Below are 22,563 nucleotides of genomic sequence, written 5' to 3' on the forward strand. Positions count from 1 at the left end.
ACCCGGGGCATCGAAACGTCGATCCATCACACTGGGCACAAGACCCTCATCCTCAAAAGTTTCACTGCTCGGGTCCTCAGGCCTTTTCCTCTTCCGAGAAGCCTCAGCAGCCGTCACCACGACGACTTCAGGAGAGTTTGCAGGGCCAGGGGAAACTTGAGCATCAGCCCGTGCACCCGAGGAAATCACCTCCTGAGAAACTGGCTGAGATTCCACGGTAGGATTAGAAACAGGAGTAGCCGGGGACGACGACCCCTCCTCCTGGGCCATCGCCGCCTTCAGACGCGCCAAGGATGTCAAACCACCAGCCATCTCAACTGCAAAGGAAACAAGAGACAAAAAATCCAAGTTACGAAAACGGGAAACAAAACATAAAAAAAAAAAATAAAGAGCAAGCACACGCGACACACACCAACGTACGACCGGCAAGCAACCGGATCGCCCATCACGTCCCGAGGATTAAGAGGACGCTCCCCAAATAACTGCCACAAAACAAGAGCGATATCCCGCTCCTCCGAAGACAAGAACTCCTTCGAAACACGAGTAAACACAGACGGACCAGCCTTAAAGTTCCAGTAAGTGGGGAACCGACGCTCACCCTCCAGCGTCAACCAAAAGGGGTGATGTCCCCCCGCGGGACGAACCTTAAAATAACCACTCTTAAAACCGTGGAAGGAGTCTTCATACAAACCGAAGATCCGACGATGGGGCTGAGCTCGGAAAGACACATACCCCTTTTTATGCTTCCCCTCCTTAGTCGGAAGAGTGCACAAGAAAAGGAAAAGAAAAACGTTTACTGAGGCAGGCAACTCTAAATAATCACAAACGAGCTCAAAAGATCGTATTGCCGCCCAGCTGTTCGGATGTAGCTGGGACGGCGCCACGGAACACCGATTTAACAATTGCTGAACAAAAGGAGAAAAGGGAAGCCGAACACCAAGCCGGGTGAACATCGCCTCATACACCCACATCCAATCCGGCACTGACGGGGAGTCGAGGTTGGTATAGCAAACCCTCTCGTCAACCCCAGAGAGGGCAAGCTCGTAGTTGCGTTCGGCATCGCCACCCCCACAAACAGCCCCTTCATCACGGAGCCGTTGGAGGTCCGCCTCCGTCATCCGCGACGGCGTCCCCCAAACATCACTGGTGACCCAGGAAAAAAGGCCAGGGACACCCCCCGCCGGGGCCACCGGAGCCCTCACACCCTCCATCCGTCGGCGAGCCATACCTAAAATATCGACGAGCACCACCGTCAGCCAAACCTTACGGCAGAAAACGACGGCGGGTAAAAAACCAAAAATACCGCCACCGCACACCACCAATTATACGATGGCACTCGCCCCAACCCTACTCTAGGAACCCAACAGAACTATCTAAACCACCATACAAACACCACAAAACTACTCTAAAATAGCTACACTTAGCAAAAACAAAAACAAAATGCTGCAGAAAATAAAGCAGAAGAAAGCAAAAAACAAGAAGAAATGCTAAACCTGATAAATCGAAGGAAGACAACCCCAAGGAAAGACGCCGCAGAAGAAGACCAACCAAAACCAAAGAAAGCGAAAATGAAGAATGGGAAACGCTGCAACTAGAAAAGAGAAGCAATAAGAGAAGTAAAAGCAGAACGAGGGAACTAAAGGAGGAAAACCAAAACGGTTTTTGAAAGAAGTACAACGACGAAAAAACCCTTAGAAAACAAAGCAAACACAAGGGCAAAAAAGAAAAAGCACAACCTGCAATAAATACCCCCTCGAAAAAAGGTAACGCCTCGAAGAACGCAACAGACGCGACTGATACGGAAGAGTCACGTCAGACCTAAACGGTCAGACGAATCTTCCACAACACGGAGACCGAGGCACCGACCTCATCTCAACGAAACCAGACGGGCACCCGAAATCAAGCCCATAACAAACGTCTCCCAGCGACAGACCGACCTCGCTCGCTCTCCCGCTGCGGGGGCAACTGTTACGGATCCGACCCTCGGACCCCCGCATACCCGGTTACCCGAGGACAACCCGCTTTGACACGGAGGCCCAAACACCGGCCCTTCAAAGCCTCTAACCCAAATATCTCTCTTATCCTAACCAAATAAAAGATAAGATAAGATATTCACCGTCACCTATAAATAAGAGGACCCAGGTCCCCCCAGGTATTCATTCATTCCTCACATCTTATACCTCTTAGATCCATTCTGACTTGAGCGTCGGAGTGTCTTTGCAGGTACCTCCCCCCATTGCTCCAGTCAAAGCGACCCGGCTCCAGCTCTGTCCGCGGGTTCCCGATCCACCCTTCAAACCGTACCTGAGACATCTCGTACAAGTTTCAAATATATTAATTAAACAAATGTAGAAAAATTTTAAAAGTATTTCATCCATAAAAATTAGTTATAAAATATTTTTATGTAATTTTATACTTTTATTATTGATTACTTCTTTTTTATATTTTATTTGGTTGTCATTGAAGTTGAGAGTTAGTATAAGAAGAGCTTGACACTAGTTAGATTATAGACAAAGTATTTGATACTAATTAACTTATTAAGTATTTACACAATTACTCGAATTAACTTGCTGTGTTGTATTTATATGATGTCAGTAATAAAATTTTGTTTTATTAATGTTATTATTGCCTTTTTTGTATGAACGAGAATAAGTGACTTTTGTAACAACATTTTTGTTGTTCTTATTTATAGTGAAAATCATATTTACCATGATAACCTTAAATAAGAAAATGAAGACAAGATGTAATAAAATGATCTGTTGTTCATAGAAGAAAATTATTTTCATTCCACAATTCATAGGATATACTTCAATTTAAGTTATATATTTTCCATGATATCTTTCTATGTTATATAGTGTGTACACTTTCTATATAAAATTATTGAATAAATTTCTATGTAAGTTGTTTTATTTGATCACAGTAAATATGATTCACAATACTTGTTTGAATCTTATTCAGAGTTTATCTACTCCTTGAAGAGATCAGTTATTTTCATATTCATCGTCAATATCATTGAATTCTTTATTGAAATTGTTCATTAAATATGCCAGTTTTTTACTTGTCCTACATTATTGTCTTATTTTATCTATTTTTTGTTCTCGTGCTTGAGTAGTGTTCAAGCCATTCTTTCTCTTTTGAATTCCCATTAATCTTTTTATGCCATTTTTCCTTGGAGAACGTTTGCCATAGGTATTTTTCTCAACTCCTTGCTTCACCTCTTTGTTTCATGGTAGAACCTTTATTCTTCGACTTGGCGCTTTAGTTTTAGTGCATTATTCTTGTTATGATTCCAATAAACTAATTTAGCTACGAGAGTTTAATTTAATTTACACTTGAAACTATTTTGTTGCTGCATTACATCATCAGTTTTTACTTTTGTGGTAGGCAAGAGTCACTTCAATTTCTTTTTTACTTAGAATTTGATACATATGTTGCTCCTAATAAGCAACGAATGTTATTTATGCAGTTAAATAATTTTGTAAAAACAACAGCAGTTGTCACCTTGCTTTTCACATGGACTGTAAGTGAAACTTTTTTGTTGACTATTTACTATTACACTGTTGGTGTTTTAATGTTTTTATCCTATTCTTGGCCCTTTCTGTTGGGGTGCTTAATGCAAACAATTGATGTATGCATTCAGAATTCTGTTGGAGGACTTTCTGAGTTTACTGGCGATCATTTTAATTCAAAGATGTAAGAAAATTGTATCTTGACTTTGTTCACATTCAAGATACATATTACGTCATGCTAGGGTGAATGACAAAGTGCATGTTATTCTTCTCCATCACAAGTAAAGCCTTAACCCTTACTGTACTTTTGAATGATAAATAATTTTGGAATTTATCAATTAATTTAGATGATACTATAGGACTACCAATGAGCGGTCTTCTGTCACATTTGCAATTGCAGCAGAGGAGACAGAGGATGTTCATATATCGGTATGTCCTCTGTTTGTTATTTCTGGTGCTCGCAAGGGTATCTCGGCTAAGGATATGTGAAATGAAATTAAACAGGTTAAGAGACAACTTATAATTTTTCACAATATTTCATTGAAACTTGAAAAATATTTATTCATTGTTTTGTTATATCAAGTTATTGGTTCCATCATGTTTTCTTCTCCTGGATAAAGCTAATTATTCTGTTCTAGCTTCTAAGCATTATATAAGACAAGCACTTGGATTTTCTTTTATTTGGGTATCATAAATAATTTCTTGTCAATTATGACAATTACAATGTTGAAGACTTCAAGTCCTATCAAGCATCACTGTTTCAGAATATTGGAAGCCTAAACAATCACCCCTTTTGAACTCTTAAAAATGATATATCTTGTAATATCTTAGGGCAATCTTTTAGGATTGGTTTTTATATTTTCTTACATTACGCCATTTTTCATCTTTATTTTAGTATGTTTAGGATTCTAATATTTTTCAAAAATAGGGGTTGTTACTTTGTAATTTATCTCATGGTACATCTCATCATATCAGAATGGCTGAGTTGATTGAATGAAGATATCATGATGCAGATTGTAATGCTGTTTTTTCAGCTTTTGTTGCTTTTTTGTTCTTCTTATCCCCACCCCATCCCCCTTTTTTTGTTGATGTGCAGCATGTGTCTACATTGCAATCTTATTGAGAATTATATCCATAGATATATTTTAGAAGAGCCAGACTATGGATAAAATTTTCTCTTTTCTTTTCTGTTCTTTCTTTGATGTCAAAATTTAGATGATTTCCCAAAGCATGCACCATAGGTATAATTGCTAATAGCCTAATAGATTTCATGAATAACTTACTAAAGCTTCTATGAATTGGTGACATAGGGCACCGGCAATGGGAGGCTCAGATTGAAGACTGGCAAAGACCAATCCTTCAAGACAAAAAAGACTTCCTGAGTGGTAATGCTCAGTTCTTTATTAACTTTCTTCTTGTACTTTAAAAATTCTGAAGCTTTCAGAGTTTTCTGAATGAGCTTTACTATCTGAACTCTGGGTTCACAATTTGGACAGGTATTTTTTAAAACTTGAGTTTTATATATTAGCTAATTAAGCCGTGTTTATTTGCTTTAAAACTTTTCGGACTCTATGATTATGTGTTATGAGTTATGACTGTCTCGGTCATCAATTTGTGACATTATTTTCTCTTTCGCAGATGGTTCAAGTCCGGTGCATAGTTCAGCTAGCTTAGGGGAAAGAAAATTTTCGCTGGATGGGTTCATATATGCTTTAGAAAGTTCAAATTTATCGCCCCAGAGTGATACTGCTATTAACATTCTTAAAAGATTTAGCTCTATACACACTCCAACTGCATCAAAGTCCGCATATGGAGTTGTTTTACTCAAATTTTTGTTCCATTGTTAACAACAAATAAATCAACAATTTTCGAGTTTTGTTTCACAATCTTAATTCAAGGAGCGGAAACGACTCCTTTTGTGGGTGTCTCAAAGTCTCAATTGTAGTTTCGAAAGCAAAATTAAAGATAAAAAGGAAAACATACAAGGTGCCGGAGGCAAAGTAAAATGCAGAAATTAAAACAAACAGAAAATTAAAAAGAAGATGAAAGAAGAAACATGAACGTAAAAGAGAAAAAGACGTAAAAGTAAAGAAATTTTATTAATAAAAACTGAAAGGAAGCAAAATACAAGTGTTTGAGTTCAGAGGAATTACTTAAGATTCCCAATTTTACTCTGTGATGCTAAGGGGCTGAGAGCGTTTTTGGGTCTCTAAGTGTTTTCCAAGAAGAACTGAACTGATTACAACGTGTTCCTAAAGCTCTATTTATAGACTAGTCTAATCTCAATGAGCAGTTACTCTTTGTACACCACTTGCAGGAAATTTGAATTTCTTGTAGCTGTTCCCGCACTTCTTGCTTGATGTTAATTTCAAAATTTAAATAAATAACCAACTATCAAATGATCTAATTTAATTTAAAATAAATATAAATATTATATATAGGAATATTACCAAACAACTAATTATTTATTTTTATAATTTTCTTATAAAAATTATATTTTGTCTAACAAGATGCCCCCAAGATTTCTCACTTGAAGATATGCAATGATTAAAAGTGAGAAAACTTAGTTGTTTATTGACATTTTTTTTATTTTTGATATTGAGAGTCAATTGACATTTTAGACACATCCGCTTGACAGATTAAATGCCTACTAGTAATAGACTTAACAGAATTTCTAAGTCTAAAAAATTTTTACATTAATAGTTGAACTGTCAATGGGGTCTATTCTTTTGTATGAAATTTTTAAGTGTGTCAAATAATATCTGTTCTAATTTCGGCACATTAAATGTATATCAATTGACCTTTGTTTTGACCTTTAATATTTCAATTAAGAGTTTTTTTTTTTTGACACACACTTTCATTGTTTTAATTGACACAATTTTTCTAACTTCAGAAGTAACAAAATCTTAACTTCGTGAAGTCGTTTCTTTCATATGTTAAACTCCAGGTGTCAATTAAATTTGATAAAATTTCTAATCCTATAAAATCTCCACACTAACATTCTAATAGTTTTGACTCCAAGCACTAAGAGACTCAACAGAATTTCTAAGTCAATTAGACTTTTGTATTTATGAAGTACATACCCAAATGTTAATGAGAGATTATTTTTGTCCAAGATCTTAAACTTGATGCATTTTTTTTTAAATAAAATCATTCATATCTATTTTACACATCTCAATACTTTCAGGATTAAATGCATTGGTGTCAACTGTCAGCGGCTTGACTCCAGGATTATACATCCTGAACTTCACATGCATCTCATCATAGTAACAGGTACTATTGTCAGCAAGAACTTCCTCCACTCCTCCATCTTCATTCCAGAAAATCAATTTTTGATGTAAAGTGGATGGAATAGCACCCATTCTATGAATCCAATCACGTCCCAAAAGCAAGTTAAAACCAGCCTTTGAAGGAACCACAACAAATAGAGTTAGCCTATTGACAGAACCAACCTCAATTGACAGCAGAACCACACCTCTAACAGAAGAAGTCTTTCCATTAAAATCTGTCACCCCAATGCTACTTTTAATCAGTTCCTTTTCAGTCTTTCCAAGCCTTCCCATCATTCTTTCAGGCATGAGATTAACAGCAGCTCCCCCGTCAACCAAAATCTTATTGACTATCCTTCCGTCAACACGAGCCTTGATATGCAGTGGACGCAAGTGTTCCTTATCATCTTCAGTAGGCTTCTCAAATAATCCTCCACCACACATATTGTCATCTAGCAATAAGCATTCGCTTCCAGGGAAGACATCATAACAATCATCTTCTAATGACTCTACTTCCTGGACTTGACTATACTCCTCAGGCAGTATTGACACCACAGCTATAGGTTGCTTAACACCAAATATTGCTTCTAAGCTATCATCAAAATCAGTGTCAAAATTATCAGTAATTAAATCTTCATCCTTTTCTCCCTTGTTTTCAACCATTACCCTCTTCCCAGCAAGATTGTTCTTGACATTTTTATTGCACTTAGGGTGATTAGAAGAATTGCCTGTTTCTACAGACTTGGCCATGGTTGGCAAAGGAGGAAAATCTACTCCGTGTCCCTTGTATGGATCCAAAGGAACATACTCAGGTATATTCTCTTTCTGCTCAAAAGTTGTAAAAGGAGAATATTTTGGAATATTTTGACAGTTTGACCAAGGAGAATAATTAGGAACCTGCTGCATGTTAGGATTATAACAAGAATAAATTGGCTTTGAGGGAACAGGCGCATTTTTTGGAATATATATACTACCTCTGTCTTGTGCATGATTCATGTTCCATAACCGAGACTCATAGTACCTGGGCTTAAAAGGTCTAGGCTTCACCCATTTGTTTTTTCCTCTTGCAAAAGCAGTAGGTTGATTCTGCACATTTCTCACATTCTGGACCTATTTATTGTTTGAAATTTTGGTGGAAGGAACTCTTGTCTTTTGAGAAAATCCATCAGGTTTTCCACCAATCATGACCATAGTCTTCATCTTCTGGTTGACGGGTTGTACTCCAATGTTGTTGACGCACTTGTTCAAAGGAGTTTGACCGCCTAACTTTTGTTTTTTCTCAGCTATCTTCCGCTTTAGCTCGTTAGTTTCATTTTCTTTTTCAGCAATCTTCTTTCTCAACTCAGCCTTTTCTTTCTCTTCAACTTTGTACTTTTCAAACTCTTTTGCAGCTTCCTTGTGAAAAACAGCATTGCACTTTGGGCACATGGCAATGGTGCTGTCAGATTCTTTAATTCTCACCAAAAAATCTAACAAATCCTCACCAGGACGAGGATAAACTGGCTTCTTATCTTGCTCAAAGACTCTCAGGTCTTTATTTTCATTTTTAGTACTAACCATCGTGGCATCAACTTCTATCATGTTGATTGACAAATCGAATGGCTCAACATAATTTGAGTCGGCAGCAAATGGTTCAGTGTCCACCTTCATAGTAGTTTTATCCTCAAACTTCAGTCTTCCCTCCTCAATTGCTTTTTGTATCAAATCCCTGAAACGGACGCAATTGTTAGTGGTATGCGAAAATACTTGATGAAACTTACAAAATTTCTTATTCTTTATTTCATCAGTTGTAGGCATCTTTTTTCCTTCAGGTAAAATAAGCTGCTTATCTTTTAATAAAACTTCAAATATTTGATCTGCCTTAGAAATATCAAAAGAATAAGTCTTATTTTCAACTTTAGAATAAGAAGAAACTTTTTCCTTTCCTTTAACGGGCTTCAAAGATTTGCATACATAAGGAGGACCCCCACGTAATTCGGCAATATAAATCTCTTTTTCATCTGAATCACTACTATCGGAAAAATAATCAACATATGCAACCTTTTTTGAATCCCTTTTAAAATTTTCTTTTTCTTTCTTAATTTGTTCTATCTGTCTTACTCTCTCAGCTAATTGGGAAAGATCTAAAGTATGTTGATTAACAAGTTTCTTCCTAACTCCGAATTCTAGCCCATTAGTAGCTATTTTGACAACTTCAGATTCTGGAATCGGAGTAAAACATTTATTCCTCATGTTTCTAAACCGCGCCAAATAGGTATCAATGGATTCTCCTTCTGCACGTTTGACAGAGAATAAATCCGTAAGACTAACTTTCAATTCACCTCGGAAAAACTGATCATGAAAATTTCTCTCTAACTGCGCCCAAGAATGAATAGAATTTGGTCTCAAGTTAGAGAACCATGTAAATGCATTTTTTGTTAAAGAAGAAGGAAAGTATCTCATCTTGAGATATTCATTAGAAGCTGCTTCCCCAATTTCAACCGTATATCGAGCAATATGCTCTACTGTAGATTCATTTTCTTCTCCAGAAAATTTTGTAAGGGATTTTGGAATTTTTCAACCCCTTGGGAGCTCTGCTTGTTGGACACACTCAGGAAAAGCAGACACAAAATATGGCCTATTCAAGCAACCAACATTAAATCCCAAACGGTTTAAAACTTGTTCAACATTTCTTGCTAGATTATAATGCCCCCCTAAGTTATTTTGTCTAAGTCTTTCTAACATATCATCAGCATTTTGACCCTGTCTAGGCATATGAATATCATAATTAGGAATTGCTCCACCGTTCTGATTGACATTATCAAATCTTAAACCCAAGTTATCATTTTCTTCTAAATTCACCACAGTAGCAATCCTATTGACTTGCCTATTTAATTGTTCAATTCTAGTGTTTGTGTTTTCTAGAAGAGGATTTAAAACTGTCACCATTTGATGAGTTAACATGTTTACTAGATCATGGTGGCTTTCATCCATCTGCTGCCTAATATTTGCTAAAGATCCCACAGTTTGACTAGGTTGATTAACAGGCATTGCTCTTGACATGTCAGGAAATACAGGTTTAGAATTTTCTACCCTAGTGACAGTGGACGTAGTAGAATTAGATGCACCGTTATTTCCTGTATTAATAGCATGTAAAAAATTTTGTTGTGATACGTGTGAACCTGACACCCCAGAAACAGGTACATTTGACATGCCATATGGATTTTGATAAAGAGGATTTTGAAAAGTTGAGTAGAGAGGCACAGGCAATCCTTGTGTCACCATGGAGGGGACATACCCCGGTGGCAAGCCATATGGCGGCCACCCCATGGTATTTATGTGAGTTGCATTTAACCCTGTATGGGCATGGCCAACGCCATCATGCCTCACTGACATCAAGGTAGGCTCTGCATTTGAAATCACAGGAGAATTCCCAGATTCATTTCCTCTAATCTCATCACTAGAAGTAGAAGAAGATGCTGCAGAAGTATTTGACATGTCAACTGACGCTGATTTCCTTGGCTCTGGACGCACGAATTTACCACTACGCAACCACATGCAAATTCAAAACTCTTTATTTTTCTTTTGACAAACTACAATCTATTGACAATGTCCCACCGGGCGTGCCAATTTGTTTTACTCAAATTTTTGTTCCATTATTAACAACAAATAAATCAACAATTTTCGAGTTTTGTTTCACAATCTTAATTCAAAGAGCGGAAACGACTCCTTTTGTGGGTGTCTCAAAGTCTCAATTGTAGTTTCGAAAGTAAAATTAAAGATAAAAAGGAAAACATACAAGGTGCCGGAGGCAAAGTAAAATGCAGAAATTAAAACAAACAGGAAATTAAAAAGAAAATGAAAGAAGAAACATGAACGTAAAAGAGAAAAAGACGTAAAAGTAAAGAAATTTTATTAATAAAAACTGAAAGGAAGCAAAATACAAGTGTTTGAGTTCAGAGGAATTACTTAAGATTCCCAATTTTACTCTGTGATGTCAAGGGGCTGAGAGCGTTTTTGGGTCCTAAATGTTTTCCAAGAAGAACTGAACTGATTACAACGTGTTCCTAAAGCTCTATTTATAGACTAGTCTAATCTCAATGGGCAGTTACTCTTTGTACACCACTTGCAGGAAATTTGAATTTCTTATAGCTATTCCTGCACTTCTTGCTTGCTGCTAATTTCAAAATTTAAATAAATAACCAACTATCAAATGATCTAATTTAATTTAAAATAGATATAAATATTATATATAAGAATATTATCAAACAACTAATTATTTATTTTTATAATTTTCTTATAAAAATTATATTTTGTCTAACAGGAGTAAATGTGTTTCAAGAAGGGGAAGAAAACATTGGTCAATTTCTTTTATCTTGAAGGCATCGAGTATCCAATTTTCATTTTTACTCATCTTTTGCACTGCTCATGCTTTTTCCAAACTTGAAGTCATAATGATGCATGATAAATGTTCTTTATTTTCTTAGACGAATAAATGTTCACGTCAAATTTTGATAAAGAATTAGACAAATTAGTCATGTTATTATTATTTAATAAAGACATAACAGTTTTTAAAAGTTCTTAAATTTTTTAAATCAATCTCTCTATATAGACAAATAATAAGGTTTGAAGATTAATTTGGTAATTAAAATTTAGGATAAATATTAAAATGTCTTGACTAAATACTTTGTAGAAACAGATTTAGATATTACTCAATAAAAAAATTTAAAATAAAGCTTTTTGTGTTTTATCATGTATTCTTTTAGAAATAGTTAATGAAAGTTGATTCTTCTGTTGAATAAATAATTATGTTTTTCAAACTCCTAAAGCATGGGATACCAATGACAGACTATGTTACATGCGCCCTTTAGCCATATGGGTGATGCAGTAGGCAATTACAAAAATTTTTGGTGGTTAGAAAGCTTTTTATGAAGCTTTGTCATCGTGGTTTGACGTAATAATCGGTACAAAAAGAGTCATCAACAACAGTTGAGATTGAAACTACGCTAACATACTGAGAGAATGTGGTGGTTGAGGATATTAGGATAATGACACGAGTGTTTTGAAACTTTTATCTTTGCATTAGAGCATTAAGGAGCTGCAAACTAATCATACAAATAGATGACACATATTTGTATAAAAAAATACAAAAAAGCTCTGTTAATTATAGTTTTTTGGGATGACAATGACAATACTGTGCCTCTTAATATTTTATTATACTATTTAGTTTGTTAAACATATGTATTAGGTGATAAATTCCTAAACCACTACAATATATCATATCGTTTGTAATTCTTTTTTAGTTTTTATTTTTTATTTTTAGTCTAATTGTATTCATTAATTATATTATTTATATATCACTTTTTTTTTCTTTTTAACAATTTATACTTTTCAATATCATTTAGGTATAATGTTGTTAAAAATACATAATATTATTAAGATTTATGAAAAATAAAATTAAAAATTAAATGTTAATTTCAATTATTAAAATATCATATTCAAACTTATATTTCATCTAAAAGTTTTATATTTGTACCAATATTTAAATATAATCTAAAATAAATGAATAAATAAATAAATAAATAAATAAAAATGAATATTTAGAAGAACAAAAATTAAAATGATAATATGAAGTCGTATAAATAAATTTAAATTGAATATTTTCGTAATTTTACTTAAAATATAATTTATGTATAAATCTTTTAATTTTATAGTAGACTATACTCATGGACCTACAGGGGTGGGATGCCTGTTGCGCAAGCAGTATGCCTCTGCGTATTGTATTATCAGTGCAATACCCCCTTCACCTTGTGCGTTGTATTTCTTTCAAACGGCGTTTACAATATTACGGTGAATTTGACGTTGCTCTTTAATAGTAAAATAAAAAATCAAATTATTTTGCCTAATTTTAAAAATATATTAATAAAAATTATAATATTTTATATAAGTTTATCCTATCACTTGTATTATTCTCAATTTTTTTTAGATATTAACTTACGCTACAACTTTTAAAATTATATATACTAGCGGTTCAACAGGCATGATTCAGCTGCTTTTCTATTGTTTTTAAAAGATTAATTTTTATATTTTTATTTTTAAAATTATAAATTTAATAAAATAATTTAAAAATTTAAAATAAATACTATTTAAAAATAAATATAAAATTTTTTAAGTTATTTAAATTTTAGAATATTAAAAATTTATAAATTTAAATTAAATAAATATTAAAAAATTTATCATATCATTATTATGTGTAATAAAATAATAATAAACATTTATAAAGTAATTATTTATAAACATTATATAAATATATTTATTTATTTTTTCAAGAATTAAGATTAAGACTCGAATCCAAAATCTTTAGGTGAGGATGGGGGACTATGCCATTTGAGCTATGAAGCAAAGATAAAATATTATATTTAAAATATTCTTTATCTTCATGAATAATTCTAATTTTATATTCAATTTATTAAATTATCTTTAATTTGATTACTTTTTTTCAAATTATTAATTTATTTACTTTTATTATATTCCTTCAGTGTATCACAGATTATTATTTCTCTTACTATTATTATCTATACACATATCTGTCATTGTCTCAGCGTAACTGTTATATTGCTTTGTTCTCCTTTCTTTCTTTCTTTTTTTTTCTCCTCCAACATCTTTTCTTCACCCGATTGTAGTTAATTATCACCAAGTACAATTATCACAATTTTCAATCTGAATCTATCACTTTGATTTATAACCATCCATTATGTTAACTTTTATGAGTTGTTAAAGTGTTATTAAAAGAATTCGTTTTTGCCTCTTTTGAATTCGTTTTTATTGACGTGCGTGTTAACTAATTTTATTGTTTTATTAATAAAAAATTTAAGACATAAAATATTTAAACATTTTGTTCAAATTATCAAAATTTAATGTTAGTAATCCTAAAAACTAATATCAAAATATATTAATTTTAACTAATATAATAAAAATAGTATATTACTGTAAGTTTTTAACTAATAATTATAAATTTAAGTTATAATTTAATATAATACCTTAAAACAGATGGTTGCCATTGACTGCTATTATATAAGTTTGATGTTTGTTTTATTGTGCACATTAATTAAACTATACTTTATTATATCATTTTGTATGTTTTGAAATTATGCGATCGTATTAAGGATGACATTAGTTTTTATAACTAATGCGAATTCTTTTACTATTTTATTTATCATTTTAATACTATTCATAAAAAATAATTACTTAAAGTAAAATACTATATAAAAAAAGATAGAAAACTTTTGAACTTATCATTCGAGTTTGTTTCTTAATTCTCACTTCATATTACTCAAATTTAATAGCTTGATGGTGGTGATTCTTTTTATTAGTTACAAAATTTTAACATCCTCTCTCTTTCGCTCTCTTAATTTTATTAAATAGTTTTTTTTAGGTCAAAATAGTTTTAACTTTCTCTATAATAAGTATTTTTTAAATTATCTAATGCATAAAATATCACATCTTTTTATTTTATCTTAAAAGCTTCATATTTTTTTTTATATCAAAACATTACGATTTATCATATTATTATATATTATTTTTGTACCATAAAACAAAAGATAAAATTTTATTTTTTTTGTTACTTATTTTATTTTATTTTGGCTATTTAAATTAGCATGTATATTATCAATATATTTTCTATTAGTTATGCATATTTTTACAATATTCTTTTTAGTTCCAATCAATATGCATTTAAAAAAATCATCTTTGAATCTTAAGTCATGTAATTCAAAGATCATTGCATTCATATTTTCTAAAATTTCAAAAAAATAAAATTTTGTTGTAATATTATAATTAGTTGAATGGAGAAATAATAACAATCACATCATAATTTTAATTAATAAAGTAAAATAATTTATTAATTTATATTAAATTATTAATTTTAGTTACACTTAAAAGTAAATAAAACTTTAAAAATAACTAAAAAAAATTTAAAAATCTTATGTAAATCAACATATACATAAAATATTATGTGAAGATAAGTATAAACATCAGGATAGTCGATAAGTAATTACGGAAGAATAAAAAATAATTATAAATTCTAAGAGTTGAAATAGTAAAAAGAATGAGGAAGAAAAAGTTAGATATTTATTGAGTTATTCCTCTTGAATAGGATAGAATTAAAAAAAATGTAAAGACAAAATTAGAACATAATTTGAATACTAAATTGATAGTTTTTGAAGAGATTCTTCGAATAAATAAATAAATAATATTAAAAATAATAAATAAAAATTAAAGAGATGAAATGCAAGTAAATAATCAAAAATCACATTTTAAAATTGAAGTTATTTATTCATAAGTATGTTATGTCATCGAGAAGAAATAGATTATTATCCAAAAATATATGCTGAAGTATAGACATAATAATATTTGAATATGTAAAGAACCTGAAATAAAAATAATTTTACACATGAATTAAGAAGTAATATGATTTGTTATTTTAAATTTTAAAAAACAACAAATTAAGTATTGAACTATTGGTAGAAAAAGCTCAAAATAATTCTAGCAAAACAATAAAATGTTACAATGTCTTGGTTTCTAGTCTACATAAAATCAATCAATAATTTTTTTTAAATAAATATAAATATATCTGTACAGTTTCACCTTATAAATGTTGTGATTAGGTTGTATTTAAAAAAAAATATAAAAGTAGATTACAAAGAAAAAATGTAAAGAGAAGTAAACTCTCTGTTGAAATATTAGACTTAGTTACTCATTTAAAAAGTTTAAATTACACTTTCACCGTTTTTAACTATTATTTATGCAAAAAAAAAAAGACATATTAGAAAAAATAAAACTTTGATTGAAATTACAACTTAATCCTTGATATTGGATTTTTTTACTATAATTTCTTCTCTTCTTCTCCTTGCTATATTTTTATTTTCAAACATTAGTGCCATAATCCTAACTACTACAAAAATCAACTACATATAAGATTTTTTATAAATATAATAACAATACTTTAGAATAAATAAATAAAGGGCAATTTACTGAAATAAATAAACTGGCCTCCAAATTTACCAAAATACATATTTTGCTAAATGGATATCGAAATGCATTTTTTTCATAAACTATGTAAACCAAGACAGGGGTCCCGCGGTTTACGAATGCACGTAATCTGCTACAGGGGTGTCGCGAATTACGTTCGAAGCAAATCATCACATAATCCGCAGTAGGGGTGTTGCGGTTTATGCCTTAGTGTGGACTTAGTTCAATTTTCATGGAGGATGAGTTTTTGGATGAAACTTTGGTTTGCATTTTTATGTATGGCGCAACATAGGTTGGTACTTTGATTTAATTGAAATTAGTCTCTTGAACTCATAGAATTACGAACAAAATTAGAACACCTTTACTCAAGAGAATCCCAACTACATAGAGAATCGCTAACAATAACCACGTCACTGTAAAACGAACAGTAAGTACATAATTTTACTTAATAGTAAGTACAACTAAAACAGGACAAGAACACAAATAAGAAAAGAAAAATGAAAGCTAATCATGACGACTTAATGACACCTATGCCTCAGCACTGGGGGCGGATCCTCGCTGAGGACAAGTCCTGCGAGTGTGTCCTGTCTGTCTGCATAGCCCACATCGCTTCGGCCGACTAGTATCGGCCTCATCCATGGTGTTATAGATTCTTGTTGACCTCGATCGCTCTTCTCTGGCACGTCTCATGTTAGGATCAGGAACGATAGTAGGATCGGCGTACGGTGGCCACAGTCTAACCGGGAGTGAACACCTTACTCATGGTATAAACCTCACGGACGTATGTAGCCCAGTCTAACCGGGACTGAGCACAACATGCAATCGCATGGCAGCACGGGTAATGGAGAGCTTGAAAGTACCCGTAGTCACAAGTGCGATCTCTGAGGGAAACCCGATACGTCCCAAGCGAAAAGTTACCGGTAGGAGTCGTCTCAGCCACAGTATACTCAGACTGATGTCTGTCAAACAGAGTAACCGTGAAGCACCTCGAATCTTTCAAGTTGCACTCTATCGCCTTGACCAGCGCCTGGCAAAACCGTTGGCCTAATCCCAACTGCGCCCCTGCTGTCTGCCCTCGGACGACAAAAAGCTCTGCCGACCTCCCGTATGTGGATTTCACAAGTGCATTAACTGGCAGATTCCGTGTCCCCTTCAATACAGAGTTAACACACTCGAATATGTTCATTGTCATGTAGCCGAACCGACTGCCTCCATCCTGGTGTTGGGTCCACGTATCGTACTCCAGTCGATTGGTCCAATCACACATGGCTGGATTCTCCGTCCTCATAATATCAAACCAGTAGTCAAACTCGGCCTCAGTCTTGGCATACGCCGCATTCACGAGCAACCGCCTTGCATCCTGACCCTTGAAACTGAGAGCAAAATTAGCCGCAACGTGTCAAATGCAATACGCTCGATATGCATGAGGCGGTTGCCAACCACTATCTGATGCCTCCAGTGCAGTCTTAATGCCGTTGTGTCTGTCAGAAATCACCAGAATCTCTTCTTGTGGGGTCACATGTTGACGCAGGTGGGGTAAGAAAAAAGCCCACGACTCAGCATTCTCCCCCTCAACAAGTGCAAAAGCAACTGGCAATATATTCGAGTTTCCATCTTGCGCAATAGCCAGAAGCAAAGTATCATCATACTTTCCATACAGATGTGTACCGTCAATGCTAATTAGTGGCTTGCAATGTTTAAAAGCTTCAACGCATGGAGGGAATGTCCAGAAAAGTCGATGAAAGTACTCTATAGACTCATCAACCTCATCACATACACGCACTGGAGAAGTCTTCAACAAAGCTATCATTCCATCCATCGTTGCTTGCATCCCAAGGATCCACCGGGGCAACTCGGCATACAACTCTTCCCAATTCCTGTAAATCTATGCGACTGCCTTCTGCTTTGCCTTCCACACCTTCCTATAATTAGGCCTGAATCCGTAAGTTGACTCAGTAGCTTCTTGCAACACTTTTATTGTAACCGCTGCATCCGTCCTGACCAATGGATATATCCTCGCACAGATTACGTGGTAATCGAGCTGTCGGTGGTCGCTCGAAATCGAAGTGGCCAGGCAAGTGTCCGGTCAATATTGCTCAATGGGGTTACATTCCCAGCAATTTATATAGTGTCCGGTCACACTTACGTCGTAGGGTCAACAGATTATCGAGTTTTCAACCTGGTACACGTGGTGGCAAGCCATGGTACTTTATCCAGAGAACCTCGTATCTCAGATAATTCAAATTCATAAGCCATATGAATAATTCAAAGATCATATCTTAACATTCTCAATCGATATCTCAGCATTCTCAACATTCTTAACATCATAATCATTCATCAATCCAAATCTCATTTCCAAATTCTTTCAAAAACCATATTTCAAAGAAAATCCTCATCATCCTTCTTTCTATTCTGTCCATTAACAATTCCAATTCAAAACATAATTCTTTCTTTGATAAATAAATCAATCTTAAAACATATAATGTGTAACACCCTCACTATCAGAAGTCACGCTTCCGGCTGCGCTACTCTGATAGCAAGAAATATTACGACTACTTTACATACTAAATAATAAAATAGGAGCCTGTGACTCGACACTATATCACTGAATTCTTCGAAAACCAGAAATAAATACTTTATCTTAAGAAAAATTCAGGCAGGCATAGATTCATACACAAGACTCCTTACATAATAACTCAATATATTATACATATAAAACATACAATTCCTATCCCTCTTACAAATTTGTAATAACAAAGACGAGGGAAGAAAATAATCTAATTAATACATCAACATATATAAACCAAACGCAGTATAACTCTTCTTAATGCTTCTTCATCCGGTTCCTGAAAAGGTAAAACTGTAGGGGGTGAGAACTTAACCACACGGTCTCACCACGGAGTTTCAAAGTTGTCATAAGAAGACATTTAATAAGAAAACTGTTTTCAAGCTCAGTGATTATCATTGCCTTATGAATCTTTTAAAACCAATAGAAAATCGTTCAAAACTTTTTCAAAGAAACAATGTTTAATCTTTCAGAAGTCAGAAACATTTCCTTTCTTATAAGAAAATCTCAATCAGAAACCAACCACGCAATCTGACAATACAGTCATTAATTCAGCACCAAAGTTCATTCTCAAATATAGCACGCCAGGACAAACACAGGCAAGACAGACAAGGAAAGCACAAGTAGGTAGCAGTTACAGCAAATAGTTCAAATAGCAATTAAGAACAGTTTAGCAATTAGGCAAACCAAAACAAGTTCAAACCCAAGCAAAGCATACAAATGCATATGATGCATGCCTGTCCTATGGCTGATGAGGCTCATCTGTCGGTTATACAGCCAACCCGACAAGTCTGAATTGTCCTTAGACTGTCCCCCGACGTGCATCCCCAAGAGTCTATGCATAGCTTTTTCTCAAATAATCAATATTGCTCATTGGGGGTAACATTCCCGGGAATTTATATAGTGCCCGGTCACACTTACATCGTAGGGTCAACAGAGTACCGAGTTTTCAACCTGGTACACGTGGTGGCAAGCCACGGTACTTAATCCAGGGAACCTCGTGTCTCAGATATTTCAAATTCATAAGCCACATAAATAATTCATTCATCAATCCATATCCCATTTCCAAATTCATTCAAAAATCATATTTCAAATCAATCCTCATCATCCTTCTTTCCATTAATCAACAATCCCAATCAAAAACATAATTCTTGCTTTTCTAAATAAATCAATATTAAACATATAACGTTTAAGAACTAAATCTTTTTAAACAATTACTTCAAACAAAACTTCTAATTTTATAAAATTTCGGCAGCATCTCCTCTAAAACTCGGATTCTGCCACCCTTTTCGGGTTCCATCCAAACATTTCTCAAACCTTTTCTCATCCATTTCCAAATCTCAATCATCTTCCAAAACTCAACTATTTCCAATATTAAATTATTTTCAAAGTGAATCGATGCCAATAATAAATCTCTTTTTAAAATCAAACCAGCTCAAATACTAAATCACTTTTAAAGTCAAACTAACTCAAAATTAACCGTTTCTAACATTAATTCATTTTCATATTTCAAATCATGTCCAAAGCCGATTCGTTTACATTCTCAAAAACAGCTTCAAAACCAAGAAAGCCACTTTTCATAATAATCAAATAAATAACCTTTCAAACTAATTTCTTTTCAGCAGTCACAAACTACTCAAGCAATCAAGCAATCAGTCATTCAGTCCAGCAAACAACCACATTTATAAAACAATCATAATCACAGACATATGTTTCTCACATTAATATCTATTTATAACAACTCTGTAAGATAAAATGAATTTTAAGAAAACCCCTACCTCGGAAGTTGAACCCATAAACTAAAGGCGTCACAAGAATCATTCCTCTCCACCCGAAATAAACTGCAGCTTCAATCGCAGGTCTGCTCACTTCCTCAATAGCAGAAACGGTTTTAATTGCAACAGGCAATCCCGACAACTCAATCCTACAGTAAGAGTAAAATGGAACAGCCGCAATCCCGAGCTGACCCGGCGGCGGCTCCGACAGCGGCCAGAAACTCTGATGGTCCAACAGCAACCTTAAATTTGATATAAAATCATCGGAATTCAACCCTACAATACCAACAGCTCAGAGCCTCTAATAACTTATATTGGAATATCGATTTCAAAAGTTCTGGAAGTAAAAACGCTTACCAAGAAGGCAAAGGCGACAAACCCACTTATTCCAAATTAACAGCAATAGCAGCAATGGCATTAGAACCAGCAGTGATAACAGCAGCAACATCAACACCGAATAGTAACAATTTATTCTGACAAATTAAAATTAACATGAAGTGGATATTAGGTGAAACTAAAACCAACTGACATGGTGAATGAGGCAAAACAAGTTCAGTCTCACCATGAAAAGCAGCAAACCCTAACGAAACAGGGGCAGGGCAGAAGGAGTAGTGGTGGCTTTCCGGCGACTAGAGGCAGCAACGGCTTCAACGGCTTCAACCGAAACAGAACAAAATCAAAATCAACGGCAAAAACCTTGGAACAGTTCCGGCTAGCCCCATCAATGGCGACCTGAACCCTTTCTAGACGGCGGTTCCTGCGAGGGCTTCGTTCACCCCCTCTCCATGCGTTTCTTCTTAGCTCAGACCAGCGGCGGATTCGTCTCCACCAGCGGCAGCAAGGGCACCCGCCAAGGATGATGATGGCGAGCCTTGAGGCGACGGCGGCGACGGGGCTGACGGCGATGGCTTCACGAACGGCTACTGGCCCTGGTGGCGGTGGGTTCACAGCAGCGACGCGACGTTCCTTGCAAAGCCTTCCTCCCTCGCGCGTCTCTCTTTCTCTCACCTGCGAGCTCAACAGTAGCGGCCATGGAAGCTCCTCAGACGGCGGCGACGAATGGGTAGGGCGCGGCGACTTCCTTCCCCCCTCTGACCTCTGTTTCCCCCTTTTGCTTTTCTTTTTCCTGCGCCCCCTATCCTCTCTTCCCTTTCTTTTCTTTCTTTCCTTGTTTCATTGTTTCAGGGTGTAGTGTTTGTGCTTGTTGCGTGAGTGCCTTGTGTGAGTAGGGGTTGGGGAGTGTCGGTTAGCTAAGGTTGGGGTAGATTAGGGAATTTTTATTAAAAATAGGTATAGTAGTATAATTTTTATGAAATAAATAAAAGTAGGATAATAATAAAAATTAAATTAAATATAAAGTATCCATTTTTAAAATATCTTTTGATTAACAATCTTTAATTAATTTTAAATTGAATACCAATTTAATAAAAATTAGTGATAAATAAATTAATTCTCCTTCATTTATAAAATGAAGTTAAAAATCTAAATATTTAAAATAAGGCATATAAAATATTCACTATTTGTCAAATATGAGAATTTTAAATAATAAGAGTTTACTTAACTTTTATATAAAAATTTCTAAAATATAGTCTTAAATAAATATAATGCATCATAAATAATTAATTAATAACTTTAAAAAATTTAGAGGTCTTACATAATGTTTAAAAACAAATCTTTTTAATTAATAACTTCAAATGAAACTTCCAATTTTATAAAATTTCGACAGCATCTCCTCTAAAACTCGGACACTGCCACCCTTTTCGGGTCCCATCCAAACATTTCTCAAACCTTTTCTCAACCATTTTCAAATCTCAAACATTTTCCAGAGTTGAACCAGTTCCAATATCAAATTATTTTCAAATCAAACCAATTCCAACAATAAAACTCTTTTTAAAATCAAATAAGCTCAAATATTAAATCATTTATAAAATTAGATCAACTCAAAATCAAACCGCTCCCAGAATCAATTTATTTTCATATCTCAAATTATTTCTAAAATCGATTCATTTATATTACCAAGTAAACTCCAAAACCAAGAAAATCCACCTTTCATAATAATCAAGTAAATAACATTTCAAACCGATTTTTATCAACAACCATACATCACTCACGCAATCAAGCACCCAATAATCTAGTCCAACCAACCATCACATCCACAAGATAAATATAATCACAGAAGTATATCTTTTTGCATCAATATCTATTTATCACAACTCTGTAATATAAAATAGATTTTAAGAAAAACCCATACCTCAAAGAATCAAACCCGCACCGATTTTAACGCGATAAACCCTCTTTTCACCTTATTCTGCAGTAGCTACATCATGATTTGTATTCCAAGCACCCTCTGCTAACGGATAAGAACGAAAAGCAAAAGTAATAACTGCAAACACAGCAGCTCTAGGTAACAGACAGAATAAACACAACCAAGCAAG

General features: G+C 34.2%; 2 protein-coding genes across 2 annotated transcripts; both read right to left on the bottom strand.

The window, feature by feature from the left end:
• Positions 1–16,523: 16,523 nt before the first annotated feature.
• Positions 16,524–17,606, bottom strand: LOC112786424 (uncharacterized). The gene is made up of 2 exons (XM_025829801.1): positions 17,200–17,606; positions 16,524–17,160 (listed from the first exon to the last, which is right to left on the bottom strand). The coding sequence occupies exons 1-2, from the start codon at positions 17,604–17,606 to the stop codon at positions 16,524–16,526; spliced, it is 1,044 nt and encodes a 347-aa protein (XP_025685586.1).
• Positions 17,607–18,397: 791 nt separating this feature from the next.
• Positions 18,398–21,380, bottom strand: LOC112784951 (uncharacterized). The gene is made up of 4 exons (XM_025828334.3): positions 20,691–21,380; positions 20,486–20,601; positions 20,132–20,404; positions 18,398–18,633 (listed from the first exon to the last, which is right to left on the bottom strand). The coding sequence occupies exons 2-4, from the start codon at positions 20,574–20,576 to the stop codon at positions 18,623–18,625; spliced, it is 375 nt and encodes a 124-aa protein (XP_025684119.1). The 5' UTR covers positions 20,577–20,601; positions 20,691–21,380; the 3' UTR covers positions 18,398–18,622.
• Between the last annotated feature and the right edge of the window lie 1,183 nt (positions 21,381–22,563).

This window comes from Arachis hypogaea, chromosome 20 (genome assembly GCF_003086295.3).
Source record: "Arachis hypogaea cultivar Tifrunner chromosome 20, arahy.Tifrunner.gnm2.J5K5, whole genome shotgun sequence".
Taxonomy (NCBI): Eukaryota; Viridiplantae; Streptophyta; class Magnoliopsida; order Fabales; family Fabaceae; genus Arachis; species Arachis hypogaea.

Bases quoted from the DNA above. Each gene is read 5' to 3' on its own strand.
- LOC112786424 (XM_025829801.1), bottom strand. From the start codon at position 17,606: ATGGATGGAATGATAGCTTTGTTGAAGACTTCTCCAGTGCGTGTATGT. The intron at 17,161-17,199 runs GTATTGCATTTG...TTTTGCTCTCAG, and splicing joins CCGCCTCATGCATATCGAGC to TTTCAAGGGTCAGGATGCAA.
- LOC112784951 (XM_025828334.3), bottom strand. From the start codon at position 20,576: ATGTTGCTGCTGTTATCACTGCTGGTTCTAATGCCATTGCTGCTATTG. The intron at 20,405-20,485 runs GTAAGCGTTTTT...TTGGTATTGTAG, and splicing joins TTGTCGCCTTTGCCTTCTTG to GGTTGAATTCCGATGATTTT.